This window comes from Anomaloglossus baeobatrachus, chromosome 1 (genome assembly GCF_048569485.1).
Source record: "Anomaloglossus baeobatrachus isolate aAnoBae1 chromosome 1, aAnoBae1.hap1, whole genome shotgun sequence".
NCBI lineage: Eukaryota > Metazoa > Chordata > Amphibia > Anura > Aromobatidae > Anomaloglossus > Anomaloglossus baeobatrachus.
The window spans coordinates 486806795-486831139 of record NC_134353.1 but is presented as its reverse complement, the minus strand read 5'-3'; the positions used below and the strand labels follow the sequence as shown (position 1 = coordinate 486831139).

The window sequence follows — 24345 nt, the reverse complement described above, 5'->3', positions numbered from 1 at the left end:
ATTCTGTGCTTTGTCTTGAATTGCAGCTCCGCAGTTGCGTCCTCCTCCACATCAAATAAATTTGCAAATGATGGCAGCTTCTTGCAACAGTTTCTAAAGTTACAGACAGAAAAGACAGGCCCAGGTACGTATCTGCTCAGTTATGAAACCGTGAATATATACAGTACAGACCAAAAGTTTAAACACATCTCATCTCTAGAACAGCTGTTAAGAGGAGACTTTGTGCGTCAGGCCTTTATGTTAAAATAGCTGCTAGGAAACCACTGCTAAGGACAGGCAACAAGCAGAAGAGACTTGTTTGGGCTAAAGAACACCAGGAATGGACATTAGACCAGTGGAAATCTGTGCTTTGGTCTGATGAGTCCAAATTTGAGATCTTTGGATCCAACCACCGTGTCTTTGTAGAAAAGGTGAACGGATGGACTCTGCATGGCTGGTTCCCACCGTGAAGCATGGAGGAGAACGTGTGATGGTGTGGGGGTGCTTTGCTGGTGACACTGTTGGGGATTTATTCAAAATTGAAGGCATACTGAACCAGCATGGCTACCGCAGCATCTTGCAGTGGCGTGCTATTCCATCCGGTTTGTGTTTAGTTGGACCATCATTTATTTTTCAACAGGACAATGACCCCAAACACACCTCCAGGCTGCTGTGTAAGGGCTATTTGACTATGAAGGAGAGTGATGGGGTGCTACGCCAGATGACCTGGCTTCCACAGTCACCAGACCTGAACCAAATCGAGATGGTTTGGGGTGAGCTGGAGCGCAGAGTGATGGCAAAAGAGCCAACAAGTGCTAAGCATCTCTGGGAACTCCTTCAAGACTGTTGGAAAACCATTTCCGGTGACTACCTCTTGAAGCTCATCAAGAGAATGCCAAGAGTGTGCAAAGTAGTAATGAAAGCAAAAGGTGGCTACTTTGAAGAACCTGGAATATAAGACATATTTTTAGTTGTTTCACACTTTTTTAAGTATTTCACTCCACATGTTTTAATTCATAGTTTTGATGCCTTCAATGTGAATCTACAATTTTCAGAGTCATGAAAATAAAGAAAACGCTTTGAATGAGAAGGTGTGTCCAAACTTTTGGTCTGTACTGTGTGTGTGTGTGTGTGTGTGTGTGTGTGTGTGTGTGTGTGTGTGTGTGTGTGTGTGTATGTATGTATATATATATATATATATATATATATATATATATATATATATATATATATATATATATATATATATATATATATATATATATATATATATATATATATATCTCTTCCATTCTCTGTCTCCCCCTCTGTATATATATCTCTATCTCTCTCTCTCTATCTCTTTTGTCTGTCTGCCTCTTTCCCTGTCTGTCCCTTTCCCTCTCGTTCCCTCTCTGTCCCTATCTGTCTTTTTCCCTCTCTGTCTCTTTTCCTCTTTCCCTCTGTCTCTTTCCCTGTGTCTGTCTTTGTCTCTCTTTACCTGTCTGTCTGTCTCTTACCCTGTCTGTCTCTTTCCCTCTCTTTCCCTGTCTGTTTCCCTGTCGCTGTCTTTGTCTGTGTCTGTCTCTTTACCTGTCTGTGTCTGTCTCTTAACCTGTCTCTCTTTCCCTGTCAGTCTGTCTCTTTGTCTGTGTCTGTCTCTTTGTGTCTGTCTCTTACCCTGTCTATGTCTGTTTCTTACTCTTTCCCTGTCTGTGTCTGTCTCTTTCCCTGGCTGCATTGTGACACGCCAACATTCCATATAAGGGCGTGACTGCGCATTCCTTTGAAATTCTGGCTGCACTGTGGCTCCCAGCGCCATTCGCTTTAATGGAGGCAGGTTTTTTGGCGAATAACTGTAAAGCGCGGGGTTAAAATTTCCCCTCAAAACATAGCCTATGACGCTCTCGGGGTCCAGAAGTGTGAGCGCGCAAAATTTTGTGGCTGTAGCTACGACGGTGCAGATGCCAATCCCGGACATACATACATACATATACACATTCAGCTTTATATATTGCATATAGTGTGTGTACTGCAGGGGATCTATTAGCATGTAGAATTTCTCTGCATCCCTTATAAAGCAGTTTACTACAGTGTTTTTGTATTGTTTTTTTTTCCCTTCATCATAGTAAATTCCAAAGCACTTTCTAGTGGCAGCTCATCGGCTACTCAGAAGAAGCCTGTTCTAATAGTAAAGCGTCATGGGCCCTCTGTTGAGAGCATGCTCAATCAAATGAAGTCGTGTACTCGTCCTAAGCAAACACCCAAGATGAATCGTAATACTGTCTTTAAGTCTCCTGAGGATGATGACGATGACGAAGACGACTACGAGCAGTGGTTAGAAATAAAAAGTAAGTGGCAAGTGATAGGAGAGTTTTTCCAGGAAGGGACACGTAACTTAGTGTGATGCAGTGTTAAAGGATTTTCTAATAATCATGAATGGGAAAAATTGTGCTTGTAAAAATATGCAGCTTTGCAATAATTCACCTCCTATTAAAGTGGCTGTGCAAGACTATTTTATTTTTCTACTAAGGACCTAATAACAAATATGCAGATGGTTGTGTGTGGTCCAGATTTGTGAGTGGAAAATTCACATCTTTTTGCAATTGCAGTAACGTGGATGACAAAATGTTACATTTTCATGCACATACTGTGGAGAAATTGACTTGTGGTGCAGATTCTCATCTGTAGTATGTCCATTTCTGTTGCAGATGAATTGTGGTTATAACGTCACCATTGAATTTAATTAGGAAGTCAAAATCCATAATAAAGCCCTTTTTTTCCAAATTCACTGCGGGTGCACAGCAGTCTAAAGGGTGCTTCACACGCTGCAACATCGCTAGCGATCTCGTTAGTGATGTGACACGCCAGATCGCAGGTAAGATTCGCTGAGATCGCACATAGGTCAATTTTTATAGCGCCGGTCACATGTGCGATCTCGACAAATCGTATGTGCGATCTGCCGTGTCACATAGCTAACGAGATTGCTAGCGGTGTCGCACCGTGTAGAGCACCCTTTAATTTATAAAAAATAAATGATTGCTGCTGATTTTATTAATTTTTTATTATTTTTTTTTTTTTTTTTTAAGGTTTCTTGGTGCATCTGTAGTGTTGTTTCGTCCCACAAGATCAATACAGCCATTTGGAGACTTAAGAGGTCTCATAATAAATCTTTATTTCTATAGTGCCAACATATTCCGCAGCACTTTCCAATTCGGGAGGTTCATATACAAACAAGTAACAGATATAGAGAATACAACAATTAGAGCAAGAAAGGCAACCCTGCTCGTGAGAGCTTACATCTACAATGAGGTGGGGTAGGGGGACAAGGTACAAGTGCTCATTTACAGTGACAATCCAGCCATCTCAAGGAAATGGGGGATAGATAATGGCTTCCTGGACCAGTCAGCCAATCATTGAGATGCTTTTGGGTGCAGTTGTTTAGGGAGCTGAGTAAGTTGTCGTTGCGTCCTGGTTTCTTGGGGTAGAGCATTCCAGAGGATTGGGGCAGCTCAGGAGAAGTCTTAAATCCGGGCGTGGATGGATTGCATTAGTGTGCATGTTAGTCCAACGTTGTTTGCAGAGCGTAGAGATCGGGTAGGGTGATAGACAGGGAAGAGGGTGGCGATGTAGGAGGTGCCGCACTGTGGAGAGCTTTGTGGGTGAGAAGCAATTTCTCGTGAAATTGTCTCAAGACAAACCACCACTATACTAGTAGGCTGGGATGCACCAAGACCAGCATGCAAATTCTGTGAGGAGCCAAAAAATCTGCAGCACATGTCAATATTCTGGCTTTTTATCCCTTTAAAGATGCTGGAGAATTATTTTTTGTTAATTTGTAGCTTTTGATTTATTGTTCTTTCTCTATAAAATAACTTTAAATTATTTTAGGGGGCAATGCTAGATTGCATAATGCGTATACACAAATTAGGGCAGATTGTGAAAATCGTTAAACAAAGAACGGTTTTTGCGTTTAATAACCAATTAGAGCCTAGCTTTCTTTTCTTACATTCTCTAGTAAAATGAAAGTCATGCGGTGATTGGTAGGTGTGTGATCGGTCAGTCTTTTAGTCAGTTTTGATCTCCTTAATGTGAGACGTTGTAGCAATAGTATAGAGAGATGTTGACCACAAGGGCTGAAAATTAGGAATGTGTTGCCCTCTTATTCTTGCTGTTTCTTTCCTTTCCTTTGGTACTCTTCCTAGCTGTTAGGCTATGTCCGCACGTTGCTTTTTACCTGCTTTTTTGCTGCTTTTTCAACTGCAGCGTTTAATGCCAAAATGGTTGTGTTCTGCTTTTCAAGCAAAGTCTATGGGAATTTGGGTTTCTTGTCCGCACTATGCAGTTCAAACTGCAGCCTTTTTGTTGCAGAACTTTGGTCAAAAACTCAGCTTTGCAGTGCAAAACCCAAATGGCAAAAACAATTGACATGTCAATTGTTTTTGCCATTTGGGTTTTGCACTGAAAAAGCTGAGTTTTTGACCAAAGTTCTGCAACAAAAAGGCTGCAGTTTGAACTGCATAGTGCGGACAAGAAACCCAAATTCCCATAGACTTTGCTTGAAAAGCAGAACACAACCATTTTGGCATTAAACGCTGCAGTTGAAAAAGCAGCAAAAAAGCAGGTAAAAAGCAGGTAAAAAGCAACGTGCGGACATAGCCTTACAGTGGATATAAAAAGTTTACACACCCCTGTTAAAATGCCCGGTTTTTGTCGTATTAAAGAAGTCCTATTAAGTGAATAATTTCAGAACTTTTCCACCTTAATCTGTACACATCCATTGAAAAATGAACTAAAATCTTTTTGGATGGACAAAGAAAATTAACAAAGTAAAATAAATTGGTTGCATAAATATGCACATCCTTTTTGGGTAGTAGTCTATCAGCACGTCTAGAACTGCCAGTCTTTGCCCCCTGTTGCTTGCAGTAGTGCTCTAAAATCTGTCACATTACAAGGGCATCTCCTGTGTTCAGCCCTCTGGAGGTCAACCCACAGATTTTCAATTGGATTCAGGTCTGGGCTCTGGCCGGGCCATTCCAAAACTTTGATCCTCTTCTGGCAAATCCATTCCTTTGATTATCTGGAGGTATGTTTGGGGCTGTGGTCATGTTAAAAGGTGACATTTTTCTTCAGCTGTGAACAGTAATATGAAGGTTTTGTTGATTGATTTAACTGATATTTTGAATCATTGATAAGTCTCTCCACCTTGAATGAAGCTGGGGTTCAGCTGCCAAAAATCAGCCCCAAAGTATAATGCTTTCTCTGCCATGCTTCACAGTGGGTATGGTGTTCTTTTGGTGATGTATAGTGTTTGCTTTGCGTCAAACATAGCTTTTGAATCGTGGCCAAAAAGTACAACCTTGGTCTTATCGGACCATAACACTTCTTCCCACATCCTTTTGGCAGACTTGATATAGGTTTTGACAAAACAGATATGCATGGGTATGTTTCTTTGTAAGAAAAGGCTTCCCTCTTACCGACGTACCGCACAGGACACACATATGAAGAATACGGAAGACTGTTATCACATGCAGTACACAACCAATAGTTGATAGAAAATCCTGCTCTCTTTTAATGTTGTTGTAGACCTGTGGGCAGCCTCCAGGAACAATTTTTCTGCTTGTCTTTTCATTAATTCTTGAGGGACGTCCAGTTATAACTAATGTCAGTGTTCTGCCAAACATAAGCAACTTCTTGATTTCCGTCTTTACGGTATTTTTCCACAGTATATGTAATGCCTTGGAAATGTTTTTGTTTCCTTTTCCTGATTGATAACTTTTCTGCAATGAGATCCCTTTGCTGTGTTGTAAGCTGTTTATGGACCATGGCTTTTGCTGTAAAATTCAACTAGGGAAGTGTCAGGAAAATCCTACTACAACAGCTAAACTTTTACATGAGGTTTATCAGAATCACTGTGAATGATGGAATTTGTGTACTGACTATTTAATTTGAGTTTAAATGCGATTGGCTGATTCAGAACACAACCACATGCCCAATTATAAGAGGGTGTTCACACTTATGCAACAACATTACATTAGTTTTGTTATTTTGGCTTCTCATTGGAATCCTTCAGATTATGGATGACCTTAAAGGTGGAAAAAATTCTGAACTTATTCTTCTTGGTATGATTTTTTTTTTACATAACAAAAACCTGACATTTTACCAGGGGTGTGTGGATTTTTTTTTTTTTATAACCACTGTAAATACCTGTTGACTGTTTGCTGTGTGAATTGAATCCCAGTACTGACAGCCTGCTTAAAGTTTCCCCCCCAGAGGACTCAGAAATACGCAAAGTGGTAGAACAGTTGGCTCGATTTGTAGCTGAAGGGGGCAGAGAACTGGAAAAAATGGCAATGGAAGATTACAAGGATAATCCATCTTTTGGGTGAGTGGTAAAACAGTGTTTGCACATTGTAATGTCACTAGTATTGGGCTTATAATTCTAGAAGCATTGTCAGATGTACTTCAACCCATAGCATCCGTCTATAAACATACAGTGGCATGTAAAAGTTTGTGCACCCCTGGTCAAAATTAGTGTTATTGTGAACAGTTAAGCAAGTTGAAGATGACATGATCTCTAAATGGCATAAAGTTAAAGATCACACATTTCCTTTGCATTTTAAGCAAAAAAAAAAAAGTATTTTCATCTTTTACATCTTAAAAATTACAAAAAGGAAAATGGGCCGATGCAAAAGTTTGGGCACCCTTGGAGATTTGTGTGCTCAGATAACTTTGACCAAGATTTCAGACCTTATTTAGCCTGTTAGGGTTATAGCTTGTTCACTATCATCATTAGGAAATGCCAGGTGATGCAAATTTCATAGCTTTATAAAAACCAAGCCTCCTTTTAACCTTGAGCCAAAAAAACATCAGCCATGGCTTCTTCTAAGCAGCTGCCTAGCACTCTGAAAATGAAAATGGTGGAGGCCCACAAAGCAGGAGAAAGCTATAAGAAGATAGCAAAGTGTTTTCAAGTTGCCCTTTCCTCAGTTTGAAATGTAATTAAGAAATGTCAGTTACGAAGAAGAGTAGAGGTCAAGATAAGGTCTGGAAAACCAAGCAAAATTTCTTTGAGAGCTGCTCGTAGGATTGCTAGAGAGGCAAATCAGAACCCCCTGATTGACTGCAAAAGACCTTCAGGAAGATTTAGCAGACTCTGGAGTTGTGGTACATTGTTCTACTATTCAGAGACATCTGCACAAATATGGCCTTCATGGAAGAGTCATCAGAAGAAAACCTCTCCTGCATTTTTACCATAAAATTCAGCTTCAGAAGTATGCAAAAGAACATCTAAAGAAGATGATGTATTTTGGAAACACGTCCTGTGAAGCGATGAGGTTAACAAAGAACTCTTTGGCCACAATGATTGATGTGGAGAAAAAAGGACACAGAATTTCAAGAAAAGGGTATCTTATCAACCATTAACCATGGGGGTGGATCAATCATGTGGTGGGGTTCTGCTGCAGCCAATGGCATGGAGAACATTTTGCGAGTAGAAGAAAGAATGGATTCAATTTCAACTAATTCTTGATGCAAACATAACACTATATATAAAAAAGCTGAAGTTGAAAAGAGGATGGCTTCCATAAATGGATATTATCCTAAACACATGTGAAAATCCATAATAGACCTCAAAAGGTGCAAGCTGAAGGTTTTACAATGGCCCCTGATCTGAACATCATTGAAAATCTGTGGCTAAACCTCAAAAGAGCAGTGCATGCAAGACGACTCCGGAATCTCACAGAACTGGAAGACTTTTCCAAGTAAGAATGGATGAAAATCTCTCAAATAAGAATTCAAACACTCTTGGTTGGCTACAAAAAGTGTTTATAAGCTATGATACTTGCCAAAGGGGGTGCTACTAGGTACTAACTGTGTTGAGTGCCCAAACTTTTGAATCGACCCATTTTCCATTTGTGTTCATTTAAAAATCCAAAACATGAATATATATATAATGATATATATATATATATATATATATATATATATATATATATATATATATATATATATATATATATATATATATATATATATATATATTCTGTATTCCCCTAAAATACAAAGGAAAGGTGTCATCATTAACGTCATGCCTTTCAGAGATCATTTCATCTTCAACTTGCTTAGCTGTTCACAATAGCAGTAATTTTGACTAGGGGTGCCTAAACCTTTTCATGCCACTGTAGGTTATGCTATAATTTGAGATTATTCTTTGCAGTACATTGTGTGAAACGGAGCAACTGTGGCTCTGGGTAGTGCTCATGTTTTCTCACTGATGTTAGTTTAATAAACGTGGGATAAATCAATAATACAAGCAATATTAGAAATTCTGTAACCTATCAGAGAAATCTGCTTCTTTGACCACCTGTGAGCCACTTCTTCTCTTGCCCCCCTCGCCATCTCTTGAACTGACTGATTGCTCATTGAATGCTATTACACCTGGGCAATTTTCTGTTTTCATTTTTTCCTTCCCAGAGCCATAATGTTTTTTTTCTTTTTCGCTCCTAATTGGGAGACCCAGACAATTGGGTGTATAGCTACTGCCTCCGGAGGCCGCACAAAGTACTACACTTAAAAGTGTAAGGCCCCTCCCCTTCTGGCTATACACCCTCCCGTAGGAGTACGGATTCCTCAGTTTTAGCTTTGTGCGAAGGAGGTCACACACGCACGCATAGCTCCATTGTTTTTAGTCAGCAGCAGCTGCTGACTATGTCGGATGGAAGAAAAGAGGGCCCATACAGGGCCCCCAGCATGCTCCCTTCTCACCCCACTGTATGTCGGAGGTGTTTGTAAGGTTGAGGTACCCATTGCGGGTACGGAGGCTGGAGCCCACATGCTGATTCCTTCCCCATCCCTTTTTACAGGGCTCTGGGTGAAGTGGGATTTACTGGTCTCCAGGCACTGAGACCGTGCTCCATCTACAGCCCCTGGAGAAGATGCTGGATTGGAGCGGAGTACATCAGGGACATGGCCCTGCTTCCTCAAGGTACTCTGTGTCCCCGTGCATTTCGCGCTCACACCGCAGCATGCTGGGTGTTGTAGTGCGCCGGGGACATCAGCGCTGCGGCGCTTGTGCCATGGCCTCATTTCAGCTTCGCTGAAGCGGGCACACTTTTGGGGAACGGTCGCGCCGGCCGCTGGGACTGCGGCGCGGCTGGCACTTGTGGTGCGCCGGGGACTTCAGCGCGGGCCGCGCTTTTACGGCGGCCGCGCTGATAACTCGAGTCCCCGGCTTTTGCGGCCTGGTTCCGTTCGTTCCCGCCCCCAGACCTGCCAGTCAGGAGAGGGGCGGGACGCTGGTCAGTGCATCAGCGCTGAGGGCTGGAGTCGTTTTTACATACTCCAGCCCTCACAATAGGCACAGAGGGGACACTGTTTCCCGCACTTTTGTTTGGGAACTCCCACGGGCCGCCCCTCTCCACAGACGCCGGCAGCCATTCCTGCTGACACGCTGAGCTGCAGAGGGGAGCCGGGGAGACCCAGACAAGGAATTCTGCGCCTCTTACCCGCTATTCAGCGGGCGGTAAGCAGCCCTCAGGGCTCACCCCCTCTTGTGCCAGTAGTAATCTTAGTATTTTGTTCCTGCAAATACTTTGTACTGCATAGCGCTGGTCGCCTTTTGGCTATAGACTCTCTCACATTGCAGAGAGCCAACAGCATGTCGTCCACAAAACGCAAGGGTGCCAAGGCACAGACATTATATGCTTCCTGTACCGCATGTGGGACTTTTCTACCGGCAGGCTCCAATGACCCCCATTGTGTGCAGTGCTCGGCCCCTGTGGCACTTGCACAGCCGGGACCTCTGCTGGACGTGTCCCAGGGTGTACCACCTGTGAATGCTGTCCAAGTGACAGGAACTGAGTTTACAGCTTTTGCTGACAGAATGTCTCTCACTATGTCACAAATTCTTGACACATTGCGGGCTAGGCCTGTACTTCAGGCCACGGACACTGTGCAATCATTGCCCCCTGGTCCCCCTCAGCTGAATTACTTCCAAGCTCCGGGACGGGCACATACACCTCAGGGTGAAGACTCTGACTCGGACGATGGTCCCAGGCAACCTAAGCGGGCTCGCTATGAGAGGCCTTCACATTCATCTCAATGGTCAGGATCCCAGCGAGATGAATCTATGGGTGATGAGGCGGACGTAACTGATCAGGATTCTGATCCTGGGACCGCTCTCAATCTAGATACACCAGATGGTGACGCCATAGTTAATGATCTTATAGCATCCATCAATAAGATGTTAAATATTTCTCCACCAGCTCCTCTTGTAGAGGAGTCAGCTTCGCAGCACGAGAGAATCCATTTCAGATATCCCAAGCGTACATTAAGCACTTTTCTGGACCACGCTGACTTTAGAGACGCAATCCAGAAACCCCACGCTTATCCGGAAAGGCGTTTTTCTAAACGGCTTAAAGATGCACGCTATCCTTTTCCCCCTGAGGTGGTCAAGGGTTGGACCCAGTGTCCAAAAGTGGATCCTCCAATTTCCAGGCTTGCAGCTAGATCCTTGGTTGCAGTTGAAGATGGAGCGGCACTTAAAGATGCCACTGACAGGCAGATGGAGCTCTGGCTGAAATCCATCTATGAAGCGATTGGAGCGTCGTTAGCGCCATCTTTTGCTGCCGTATGGGCACTCCAAGCTATCTCAGCCGGGCTTGTGCAAGTCGACTCAGTCACACGTGCATTTGCCCCGCAGGTAGCACCATTGACCTCGCAAATGGCGGCATTCGCGTCGTACGCGATTAATGCTGTTCTTGACGCTACAAGCCGTACGGCAGTGGCGTCAGCCAACTCCGTTGTTTTGCGTAGGGCCCTGTGGTTGAGACATTGGAAGGCAGATTCTCATTCCAAGAAGTGCTTAACCAATTTGCCTTTTTCTCGTGACCGATTGTTTGGAGAGCGTTTGGATGAAATCATCAAACACTCCAAGGGTAAGGACTCATCCTTACCGCAACACAGACAAAACAAACCCCAACAGAGGAGGGGTCAGTCTGGTTATCGGTCCTTTCGAGGACCGGGCAGGTCCCAATTTTCCTCGTCAAAAAAGACTCAAAAAGATCAGAGACGCTCAGATTCTTGGAGGTCTCAGTCACGCCCAAAAAAGACAGCCGGAGGAACCGTTGCCAAGACGGCGTCCTCATGACTTGCAGTCTCCGATTCCCACACCCTCGGTCGGTGGGAGGCTTTCCCACTTTGGCGACATTTGGCTGTCACGCGTCAAAGACCGTTGGGTGAGGGATATTCTGTCTCACGGGTACAGGATAGAGTTCAGTTCTCGTCCGCCAACTCGTTTCTTCAGAACTTCTCCACCACCAGACCGAGCCGATGCTCTGTTGCAGGCGGTGGCCGCTCTAAAGGCGGAAGGAGTGGTGACCTCCGTCCCTCTTCAGGAACAAGGTCACGGTTTTTACTCCAATCTGTTTGTGGTCCCAAAAAAGGACGGATCGTATCGACCCGTCCTGGATCTAAAGTTGCTCAACAGACACGTAAAAGTCAGTAGGTTCCGGATGGAATCCCTACGCTCCGTCATAGCCTCAATGTCTCAAGGAGATTTTCTAGCATCAATAGACATCAAAGATGCGTATCTCCACGTGCCGATTGCGCCAGAGCATCAGCGTTTCCTACGCTTCGTCATACACGACGAACACCTGCAGTTCGTAGCGTTACCTTTCGGTCTGGCAACAGCCCCCCGGGTCTTCACCAAGGTCATGGCAGCAGTAGTAGCTGTCCTGCACTCGCAAGGTCACTCGGTCATCCCGTATCTAGACGACCTGCTTATAAAGGCACCCTCTCAAGAGGCATGCCAACACAGTCTGAAAGTGGCACTAGACACTCTCCAGAGTTTCGGGTGGATTATCAACTTTCCAAAGTCTCATCTAACCCCGACCCAATCACTGACTTATCTTGGCATGGAGTTTCATACTCTCTCAGCGATAGTGAAGCTTCCACTGGACAAGCAGTGTTCGCTGCGGACAGGAGTGCAATCTCTCCTTCAGAGCCAGTCACACTCACTGAGGCGCCTCATGCATTTCCTAGGAAAGATGGTAGCAGCAATGGAGGCGGTCCCGTTCGCGCAGTTTCATCTGCGCCCTCTACAATGGGACATTCTACGCCAATGGGATGGGAAGTCGACGTCCCTCGACAGGACTGTCTCCCTCTCTCAGACTGCCAAGGACTCTCTGCGTTGGTGGCTTCTCCCCACCTCATTGTCACAGGGAAAGTCGTTCCTACCCCCATCCTGGGCAGTGGTCACGACGGATGCGAGCCTATCAGGGTGGGGAGCGGTGTTTCTCCACCACAGGGCTCAGGGGACGTGGACTCAGGAAGAGTCCATCCTGCAGATCAATGTTCTGGAAATCAGAGCAGTCTATCTTGCTCTGCGAGCCTTCCAACAATGGCTGGAACTAGGCAAGCAGATTCGGATTCAGTCGGACAATTCCACGGCGGTGGCGTACATCAACCACCAAGGGGGAACACGCAGTCGCCAAGCCTTTCAAGAAGTCCGGCGGATTTTGACGTGGGTGGAAAGCAAAGCGTCCACCATATCCGCAGTTCACATCCCAGGCGTGGAAAACTGGGAAGCAGACTTTCTCAGTCGCCAGGGCATGGACGCAGGGGAATGGTCCCTTCACCCGGACGTGTTTCAGCAGATCTGTTGCCGCTGGGGGACGCCGGACGTCGATCTGATGGCGTCACGGCACAACAACAAGGTCCCAGTTTTCATGGCACGGTCTCACGATCACCGAGCGCTGGCGGCAGACGCCTTGGTTCAGGATTGGTCGCAATTCCGACTACCCTATGTGTTCCCACCTCTAGCATTGTTGCCCAGAGTTCTCCGGAAAATCAGGTCCGACTGCCATCGAGCCATTCTCGTCGCTCCAGACTGGCCAAGAAGGGCGTGGTACCCGGATCTGTGGCATCTCACGGTAGGCCAACCATGGGCACTACCAGACCGTCCAGATTTGCTGTCTCAAGGGCCGTTTTTCCATCTGAATTCTGCGGCCCTGAACCTGACTGTGTGGCCATTGAGTCCTGGATCCTAGCGGCCTCAGGTTTATCTCATGAAGTAGTTGCCACAATGAGACAGGCTAGAAAACCATCCTCAGCTAAGATCTATCACAGGACGTGGAAGATATTCTTAGCTTGGTGCTCGGCTCAGAGTGTTTCTCCCTGGCCATTTGCATTGCCAATTTTTCTTTCCTTCCTGCAGTCTGGGTTGGAAAAAGGTTTGTCGCTTAGCTCTCTTAAGGGTCAAGTCTCCGCGCTATCCGTATTCTTTCAGAAGCGCTTGGCACGGCTTTCTAAAGTACGCACGTTTCTCCAAGGAGTTTGTCATATCGTTCCTCCTTACAGACGGCCATTGGAACCCTGGGATCTAAACAAGGTTCTCATTGCTCTCCAGACGCCGCCTTTCGAGCCTTTGAAAGAGGTTTCCCTTTCTCGGCTTTCACAAAAAGTGGTTTTTCTTGTGGCGGTCACGTCTCTTCGTAGAGTGTCCGAGCTAGCGGCGTTATCTTGCAAATCTCCCTTCCTGGTGTTTCACCAAGACAAGGTAGTACTGCGTCCAATTCCAGAGTTTTCTCCCAAGGTGGTTTCTTCCTTTCATCTCAATCAGGATATCACTTTGCCATCTTTGTGTCCGCATCCAGTTCACCAATTTGAAAAAGGTTTACATCTGTTGGACCTGGTGAGAGCACTCAGGATTTACATTTCTCGCACGGCGCCTATGCGCCGTTCTGATGCGCTCTTTGTCCTAGTCGCTGGTCAGCATAAGGGATCGCAAGCTTCCAAATCCACCCTGGCGCGGTGGATCAAGGAACCAATTCTTCACACATACCGTTCTGCTGGGCTTCCGATTCCATCTGGACTGAAGGCCCATTCTACCAGAGCCGTGGGTGCGTCCTGGGCATTGCGGCATCAGGCTACGGCTCAGCAAGTGTGCCAGGCGGCTACCTGGTCGAGTCTGCACACGTTTACCAAACACTATCAAGTGCATACCTACGCTTCGGCAGATGCCAGCCTAGGTAGACAGGTCCTTCAGGCGGCGGTGGCCCACCTGTAGGAAAGGGCTGCCTGACAGCCCGATCACGAGGTATTTTTTTACCCACCCAGGGACTGCTTTTGGACGTCCCAATTGTCTGGGTCTCCCAATTAGGAGCGAAAAAGAAGGGAATTTTGTTTACTTACCGTAAATTCCTTTTCTTCTAGCTCCAATTGGGAGACCCAGCACCCGCCCTATTGTTCTTAGGGTTTCGTTTTTCGGGTGCACATGTTGTTCATGTTGTTTCTTAAGTTCTCCGATCTTGTTATCGGATTGAATTTGTTTTTTGAAACTGTTATTGGCTTTCCTCCTTCTTGCTTTGGTACTAAAACTGAGGAATCCGTACTCCTACGGGAGGGTGTATAGCCAGAAGGGGAGGGGCCTTACACTTTTAAGTGTAGTACTTTGTGCGGCCTCCGGAGGCAGTAGCTATACACCCAATTGTCTGGGTCTCCCAATTGGAGCTAGAAGAAAAGGAATTTACGGTAAGTAAACAAAATTCCCTTCTTTTTCTGTTCCAATAGTCATATGAGAGCATTTTTGTACTTTTGAATGACCCCATTCATTCTGCTACCACATAGTGTACTTACTGGGTAAAAAAAAAATCCAAGTATAGTGAAATTGCAAAAAAAAGAAAAAAAATTGCAATTCCACCAATCTGTTGTTTTTTTTTTTTTTCTTGGTGACACAAGCACATTTTTTTTCCCCGCACAGATTTTGTTATACCACTTCAAAATTTGTATATTTATATCATTATATTACCTGATCATTCAGCAGTAAATGCTGAAAAATAAAACTCACAAAACCAACTGCAGAATTGTTTTTTGAGCAGTTTTGTCACACTTGAATTTTTTTCTGTTTTACATTGTGGCAAAATGTATGGACTTTTTTCAAAACTGCCACTTGTGTTAGGCTGCTTTCACACTTGCGTTGTTTTCCATCAGTCACAATCCGTCGCCTTGAGGAATTTACAGTATCCTGAAAAATATTTTGCAGGAATCCATTTTTTCCCCATAGACTACTATTAGTGATGGATTGTGACTGATGGCCCTGCGTTGCATCCACCGCGTGACGGATCAGTCGTTTACTGACTGATCGTCAGGCGGTAGGAACACTCTGTATTGTTTTTTGTGTGCAGTAGATCGTTTTTTTACTGTGAGCATGCGCACAGTAAAAAAACATGATGGACTGTAAATTCAGTTCCTTCAGCAGGAGCGATCAACTGATCGCCTGGCGGCCGGCTTTTCTGGGCCATCAGCTGATCGGCCGGGGGGGGGTGCCTTTTCTGCGTGATCAGCTGATCGGCCGGGGGGTGCCTTTTCCGCGTGATCAGCTGATCGGCCGGGGGGGTGCCTTTTCCGCGTGATCAGCTGATCGGCCGGGGGCCGCCTTTTGTGAACAATCAGCTGATCGGCCGGTGGCCGCCTTTTGTGAACGACGCCGGCCGATTAGCTGATCATTCACAAAAGGCAGCCCCCGGTAAAAAAGTAAAAAAAAATAAATTGTTTTTTTGCAGCATCAGTTACATCAGCTGTGCCACTACCATCCGTTGCAATCAGTCACACAACTGATTATGACGGATGCAAAACAACGCAAGTGTGAAAGCGGCCTTAACGCAAAAAAACAAACAAACAATCAAACCAATGTACACTGGAGATCAAAATTAAAGAACACACTATTTCCTAAATGTTGAGGTCATTGTGTAGTCCTATGTGATTATATCCTAACATGAGTAAACTAGCAGTATATTAAGCTTATTTGATGAATTGAATTTATTGTAAAGCACATAATAAAAAATGTAAATGAGATAAATGAAAAAGCACACGGATCAAAATTAGAGAACACTTTCAGATACCTGCAAGTTATTGGTGTTAATCTGTCATCTGGTGCTAATTTCCTTAATTATCTGGCAAACCCTATTTAACTGCAGCCTAACTTTCCAGTTTGCACTGACTATGCAAAAATGGTGTGCCGCTCCAAAGTGACTGAAACCCTCCAGCAGCAGGTTGTCCAGATTAAGGCGAAAGGGGTGACCCTATCAGCCATAGCAAGAGAAATTGGTCATTCCAAGTTTATTTCGAGAATATTTTATCTTTACAACATGAATGATACGGAAATGGATGCAGCTCCCAAACCAGGGTGTTAATAAATCTTTCTTTGAGCTTTATTTAGAAAAAAATCGTTTTCAAATAACTTAACAATAATTCTGATGTCTCAGATAACATTGCAAATATAAAGTAGGGGATGCTGTAAAGAGAGAACGATATGCGTTGTGAACGAAAAAGTTCTTTAACACTGGTCACTGATTTTTCATTTCTTGATCTTTACAACATCACAAACTCTTTCAAGTCCCTCAAGAAGGCAGGTTGCCCATGAAAAAGAAGACAGGATAATGCATAAAATCTTCATGGGTAATCATTTCAACACTGCAGCTGGAATTTCTTGCCAGTTCAGCACTGAACAGGTTAAGGATCTGTCTCGTCATAGAGTGTCACAATGTTTAAGAGCATTTGGACTGAAAACCCACTCAAGTGACCAAACCTCTCATTAGCAGAAAGAATCAAATGGCTAGACTCCCCTTTGGTGAGGAGCATATTGTGTGGACAGAGAAGTGGTCCACAGTTCATTTTAGTATTTTAGTGATGAAAGCAAGTTTAATTTATTTGGGTCTTATGGGGAAACATTATGTTCATTGATAAACTGGGGAAAGACTGAACCCAAAGTGTGTTAAGAAGTCAGTGATAGGTGGTGGAGGAAGTGTCATGGTTTGGGGAATGTTTTTTGCAGCAGGAGTTGGACCTCTCATACAGCTACATGGCATACAAGTGTATGTAGTGAATACAAGTGTGTATGACAACCTTCTACAACACGTGGTTTCTTACTTGCGTTTATCACTCTATCACCAGCAATTTTCATGCAGGACAAAGCCCCCTGTCACACAGCAAAACGGGTAAAGCAGTTCCTTGAAACAGAAAACATTAAAACAATGAAATGGCCAGCCCAGAATCCTGATCTAAACCCAATAGAAAACCTCTGGAAAATCCCTAGTGACAAAGTTATGGCCAAGAAACCCACAATAGTCAAAGAACTGTGGAAGAGACTGGAAGAAGAGTGGACCAAAATCACACCAGAGCAGTGTCAGAGACTAGTGCTGTCCTGTGGCTGAAGATGTGCTGAAGTATTTCTAAGCAAAGCCCTGCACACTTACTACTGATTGGTGACTGTTACCTTCAGAAAATGTACTTATCTTTCTCTGTGCTACAGTCATTGCTGTTCCTGAATTATGATCATCACTTTTTGGGGAAAAAAAAAAAAGGTTTTATGCAGATAAACTTTTAAATCTTTTATAAAACCCTGTTCTAGTGGCATGGTGCACCACTTAAAAAAAACCCTTCAAATGTTCATCAATGTAGATTACATTATTTCTGAAAAAAAGCAAGAGATCATACATTGTCATCTAATTTTGTTCTCCAGTGTATGTGTGGATGAAAAAATAAAAAAGTAATGGCTCTTAGAAGAAGGGGAGGGAAAAAATAGAAAACAGTCATGTTAGCAATGGTTTAATCATATATACTGTACATAAGAGGATGTCCAATAAAGGTGAATAAATAAATTTTATGTTGCAAAAGTAATTATAGCATTATTGTCCGGTTCTTTTCCCACAGATTTCTGCATGATCCCAACAGCCGGGAATTCTTGTATTACCGAAAGAAGATAGCCGAATATAAACAAGAAAGTCAGAGACAGAAAACTGCGCCAAGTAAAGGTTTTTCTGGATTTTACATTTAAAGGGGCTGATTCATTAAGACCGGCATTGTACATGCCAGTCTTCATGACTTGGCATGTTGTAGTAAGATGCGTAGAGTTCATTAACCCTTTCACCCTCAAGCCTGTTTTCACCTTTCTGACCAGCCAAATTTCCAGTTCTGACTAAAGATGAGTGAACTTTAAAAGCAACGTTTGATGTTTTGTAACAAAATACAAAAAACAGTGTCCGAGTTCGGGTGCCTTACGTATGGAAACCACTCAAACCAGCATCGTTCTGCTTTGGTACGCTCGGTGCTCAGCCACGTGCGAGCCACTTTCTGTATTGGATTGGGTCGCACTGGGGATAACGAGCATTATCAGATGTAGTGTGCAGCAAAATAAATCATGGAAAAAGCCCACCTAGACTCCCCCGGAAGTGTTCTGATAGTGGCTGCCTGTATGTGGGTGTAGACCCAAACTGCCCAATTAGTGACTTCCAATAAAGTTCAGGTCAAGTCCAGGTCCAGAACTAAACGTTATCTAAAGTCCGACTGAACCCACCAAACCGAATTTCAATAGGTCCGCTCATCTCTAAGGCTATGTGTCCACGGTAGAATGTATCTGCGGATTTTTCTGCATGAAAATCCGCGACTTTCGCGGCAAATCCGCACCTTATTTTTGCCGCGGATTTGCTGCGGATTACCGCGGATTTTGATGCGGATTTTTTTTTTTTTCCTTATTCTATACCCAAAATCCGCACCAAAATCCGCAACAATAATTGACATGCTGCAGATTTTTCCGGATCAAAATCCGCGGCAAATCCGCCGCGGAAAAATCCGCAGCATGGACACAGCATTTCCAAAATGCCATTGAAATGGCTTGGAAGTGCCGCTGCTGCAGATTTTCGGAAAATCCGCGGCAAAATCCGCGGTAAATCCGCAGCGTGGGCACATAGCCTAATTCTGACCAGTGTCACTTTGTGGTAATGACTCTGGAACGCTTCAATGCTTCAGAGTTATTTTGGGACTACTTTTTCGTAAAAGTACTTTGTTAGTGGTAAATTTAGGTTGATATTTTTACAAATAAACACACAAAATTTTGGAGTTTTGCTGAAAATATTAAAAATGTAGCAATTTTGAAACTTTGGATTTTTATGCCTTTAAAGCGCACCAATCACCAGAATTGTCCTATATAACCTAATGCCAGTGCTATACTGGCACTATCAGGCTAATTCTATATATATATATCTTTAGTGGTCAGCTCGGATGTTTAGGTTTTGAAACACAAGCAAGTAACGTTTGTAAACTGGGCAGCTTTTTGAATGACAGCAGCTGCCGATCAGCTAATAGAGGGGGGTGGGTTTTGCTGTAATAACTTACAGGTGCAATGTCCCATTGGCAGAATCCCTGAGGTGCCAGATGTGCATAACACTCTACAAGTGACCCGATTTATACAACTGCACCCCTCAATCAATACAGTTGAAAGCAGAAGTTTACATCCACTATCTAAAAAGACACACATGCATGTTTTTCTCAATGTCTGACATAAAATCAGAATTAACCTTTCCCATTTTAGGTCAATTAGGGACAAAAATTATTTATACTTGCTAAATGCCAGAATAATGAAAGAGAGAGAATGTTTTATGGCATTTTTATTACTTTCTGCAAAGTCAAAAATTTACATACACTTAGAGTACTATGCCGTTAAACAATGAGACAGCCCATATGATGATGATGTCATGTCTTTGGAGGCTTCTGATAGGATAATTGCCAACATCTGAGTTAATTAGAGACACCCCTGCGGATGTATTTGAACGCACACCTGAAACACACTGCTTCTTTGTGTAGCATCATGGGAAAATCAAAAGAAACCAGCCAAGATCTCAGGAAGAGAATTGTGGACTTGCACAAGTCTGGTTCTTCCTTGGGTGCAGTTTCCAGATTCCTGATGATGCCTTGTTCATCTGTACAAACAATTACCGTTTTTTTCGCTTTATAAGACGCACCTGATTATAAGACGCACCCCCAAATTTGGTGAAGGAAAAGAGATTTTTTTTTATTTTAATAAATAGGGTCCATCTTATAATGCCACTGTCCGTCTAACAAATCATATAGGGTATATGTCCCTCATAGCCCCCCCATCCTAAAATTAGCCCCCTCAATCTGGATATGGCTCCCTTATATTGAAAATAGCCCCCTGTGCCTGGCACACGGCCCCCTGTGGCTGGCACACTGCCCCTATTGCTGCCCATGGCCCCCTGTGGCTGGCACACTGCCCCTATTGCTGCCCATGGCCCCCTGTGGCTGGCACACGGCCCCTATTGCTGCCTATGGCCGCCTGTGGCTGGCACACAGCCCCTATTGCTGCCCATGGCCGCCTGTGGCTGGCACACGGCCCCTATTGCTGCCCATGGCCGCCTGTGGCTGGCACACGGCCCCTATTGCTGCCCATGGCCGCCTGTGGCTGGCACACGGCCCCTATTGCTGCCCATGGCCGCCTGTGGCTGGCACACGGCCCCTATTGCTGCCCATGGCCGCCTGTGGCTGGCACACGGCCCCTATTGCTGCCCATGGCCGCCTGTGGCTGGCACACGGCCCCTATTGCTGCCCATGGCCGCCTGTGGCTGGCACACGGCCCCTATTGCTGCCCATGGCCGCCTGTGGCTGGCACACGGCCCCTATTGCTGCCCATGGCCGCCTGTGGCTGGCACACGGCCCCTATTGCTGCCCATGGCCGCCTGTGGCTGGCACACGGCCCCTATTGCTGCCCATGGCCGCCTGTGGCTGGCACACGGCCCCTATTTGCTGCCCATGGCCGCCTGTGGCTGGCACACGGCCCCTATTTGCTGCCCATGGCCGCCTGTGGCTGGCACACGGCCCCTATTGCTGCCCATGGCCGCCTGTGGCTGGCACACGGCCCCTATTGCTGCCCATGGCCGCCTGTGGCTGGCACACGGCCCCTATTGCTGCCCATGGCCGCCTGTGGCTGGCACACGGCCCCTATTGCTGCCCATGGCCGCCTGTGGCTGGCACACGGCCCCTATTGCTGCCCATGGCCGCCTGTGGCTGGCACACGGCCCCTATTGCTGCCCATGGCCGCCTGTGGCTGGCACACATCACCCTGTGTTTGAAATGGCCCCCATGCTGCTGCTTATAGTAAAATAAACTATTTACTTATCGTCGCCAGCGCTGTCCTCTCTCGTGTGTCCCTTCGTGCTGCTGAGCTCCTGCACTTCCTGGTTCTCGATGCCAGTCATGTGATCGGCACAGCAGAGTGACATCTCTGCGTGCATGATCACAGCGGCAGGAGGGAGACACCGGGGAGACATGCTGGAGGAGGTAAGTAAAGAGTTTTTTATTTTACTATGGGCAGCAGCATGGGGGCCATATCTAACACGAGGGCATGTGCCATCAAAGGGGAGCACAGGCACATATAATATGCGCCGCTCCCCCAGCCCGTCACCACGGTGTGGTTTCAGCACCACGGTGATGGACAGCGGCAGTGCATGTTATATGAGCGGGAGCAGGAGATCTCCCACTGCAGCCTTCACCAGCCTCTACCACCCCGCGTCAGCCTCCAGCACCGCTCCAGAGCTGCCCCCACCTCCCCTGGACCCTGCAGTATATAATCCGTATATTTGGGTTATAAGACACACCCCCTACTTTCTCCCAAAATTTGGGGGAACAAAAGTGCGTCTTATAAAGCGAAAAATACGGTATACACAAGTACAAACAAGATGGGAATGTCCAGCCATCATACTGCTCAGGAAGGAGACAGGTTCTGTGTACCAGAGATTAACGTTCTTGTGGAAGGAGATTCAAAACACTTGACCCAAGTCATACAGTTTAAGGACAATGGTACCAAATACTAATGAAATGTATGGAAACTTTTGACTTTGCAGAAAGTAATAAAAATGCCTTAAAACATTCCCTCTCATGATTCTGGAATTTGGCAAACATAAATAATTTTGGTCCTAAAATGGGAAAGGTTTTTTCTGATTTCATGTCAGATAGTGAGAAAAACATGCAGATGTGTGTTTTTGGATAGTGTATGTAAACTTCTGGTTTCAACTGTATATGATGGGATGTGGACAAATGGTTGTTTGCTAAAAATGAGATCTCTTGTGTGAAAAATTCTACTCCTAATTTTAATTGTACGGTCAGTTAAATGTTATTAGTGGGAAAAGTGCTTTACCAGTCTTGTGGATAGAAAAACATTAAAGAGAATAAAGTAATTAGTAAATTGCACTTACTATTAGATAACCAATCTCATGGAAGGATTTTTTAGACCCGTGCTAGAGACATTAAATTTTATACTGGGATCACATTGGTTATACAGTATTTCTGCCAAGACTCGATCTTGAAATATCAGCGTGGTCCGCTTATCATAGGTACTGGACTGTTAGAGACGATAAACTGGAATAGTATTTGTTGGATCCCATTATTCTCCATGATGAGATCCAGATTTGACATATTGTTTGGGAAATTAGGGATTGATATCTGCTGGTGAATTAATTGTGGGTGAGACTGAATGGATGGCTGTGGTTGGTCTTTTTAAGTTTTTTGTTTAAGTGTTTACCGGCAGATAGTTGCTAACTACCTGCTTGTTTTGCCCTGCAATTTTGCGTTCTGGCTCAGGTGGCAATTCTCCAGTCTCACTTGACCTCACATCAAGAGTGAAGCCCTTTCTCTTTCGTCCGGCTCTATTGGGGTGTCATGGTTGACGTAATGCTGATTGACAGCTGGCACTGCATTTGGGCAGCAAGGTGTCAATCAGCTTGTCGTCAGCAGTGACACTTGGTTGACAGAGCAGAGCAACTAGTTGGCAGCTATCTGCCGGTAAGTTCTTCACCCCGTAGCCAAAACCCACCAAAGTCCAGAATAACCACTTTAAGCATCCCATACAACATAAATATTTGTCAGCTGATTTTTGGTTTTCCCAAAGGCTATCTCTCCCAAATCTCCCATACGCAAAAATGAGAGAGCCGCTGTCTTTCATATGTGTTGTCGACTTGTCTCCCAGAGAACAAATGGATCTCCAGCCAAAAGTTGGACATGCCAGATCATTATTTCGCCCAACTTCATCTTTTGAGTTTGGAGACCACCACAAATATTTTAAGACCAATTGATATTGAAGAGCCCAGATGACTTTTGGCACATTAAAGTCTCCCATACACATTACACTAGCATCGGCCGCCTAATATGAAAGGTTTTTTTTTCTGGTGCCAGTCGCATTAGAAACCATTAATCAGAGCAGCCCTTTAGAGAGGTTCTGCCCCAAATATTTTAAATACTTTGTGATAAAATAATTTTGGCTACCTGTTATAATTATACACTTGCCTTTTCTTACCGTTTAGTCCCCGAGGATGAAGAAACTAGGATGTTTGCAGAGAAGTTAGCTAGCTTTGTGGCAGATGGTGGTCCTGAGGTTGAAGCCATTGCTTTACAAAATAACAGAGAAAATCCTGCCTTCAGGTAATAACTGTATAATAAACATATAAAGCCTATCTAGATACCTTGTGCCAATGGACTAAAACTACAGAGTTGATAAATAGGATATTGCCTAGTGTTGTCTAGATTTGTGTTTTGTCAAACATAACACACAATCTTTTTCACTTGAAGATTTTTATATGACACAAATGGCAAAGGCTACCAGTATTATAAAATGAAGGTGGAGGAGTTCAGACGAGCCAAGCAGTCTTCAATGGACAGTCCTACCTTTTCAGATCTTAAGCGTAAGTTAACCCCAGCTCCCACACCTATGAAGTCTACTACTACTCCGCACCCTGCTTCCTCATCTACTAGCCCACCAACACAACCACAGTCCACAGAGCAAGCATCTGCAAAAAAGAAGAGGAAGAGTCGATGGGGCCCTGAAGAAGAGAAAGTTGAGTTGCCTCCGGTTACGGTGGTTGATGAGCCCCCCAATACCAGTCTCCTAACAGGTGAGATGGGAAACTTAAATGATTGCTACCCAGGTACTGGATTCAAAGCCTGGATTTCCAATTCCCGTTGTTTTATTTCTAGCCCACGATTTGAAAGGCTTAGGATATGAGAATAGAAAACCGGTGGGATTGGTTGGGGTCACGGAATTATCTGATGCCCAAAAGAAACAGATAAAAGAGCAGCAAGAGGTAGGAAAGTTTACTGTTCTGTATAGTGAACTATGAAGAAGAGAATCTCTGCTGACAAATAATGTTACTCACCTTTATCTGTACAACAGTACAGATATCCCTCCCATGGTGTGATTCTTCTGTAATGCAACCAGGTCCAGACAGTCACAGAAATTCACTGTCTTCAGTTGTGTCAAGTCATAAACGGTGGAAGTGTGAAAATAATAGACGAGATGCGTGTATTGTGCCATTGTATTTTATAATGGAAATGTCAGTTCACAGATCTTTGTATGCGGTTAAACTATAATACTCAATATGTCTCATTACTTTTTATCCTACATATAGTCTACTACTGATACTCTGCTACTGCATTCCTAATGCTCTCTATAGAGATAATATTAAGCTGAAACAAGTCTTTTTGTAATAATCTTATTAAAGGGGTTGTCCAGGTTTGGGATAAAAGTGTACAGTCAGTCTACAC

At 44.5% G+C, this 24345-nt stretch overlaps 1 protein-coding gene across 2 annotated transcripts in view; it reads left to right on the top strand.

Annotated features, from left to right (window-relative positions):
- Positions 1 to 24345, top strand: part of SUGP1 (SURP and G-patch domain containing 1) — a 99591-nt gene that overhangs the window by 30058 nt on the left and 45188 nt on the right. Inside the window, exons 3-9 of one of the 2 annotated variants that reach the window (XM_075315392.1) lie at positions 27 to 124; positions 2088 to 2309; positions 6220 to 6343; positions 17671 to 17765; positions 23109 to 23226; positions 23374 to 23696; positions 23779 to 23885. In XM_075315392.1, coding sequence (XP_075171507.1) covers positions 27 to 124; positions 2088 to 2309; positions 6220 to 6343; positions 17671 to 17765; positions 23109 to 23226; positions 23374 to 23696; positions 23779 to 23885 — 1087 coding nt within the window. Of the gene's footprint in view, positions 1 to 26; positions 125 to 2087; positions 2310 to 6219; positions 6344 to 17670; positions 17772 to 23108; positions 23227 to 23373; positions 23697 to 23778; positions 23886 to 24345 lie in introns of both variants that reach the window. The other variant, XM_075315385.1, reaches the window with a different exon arrangement.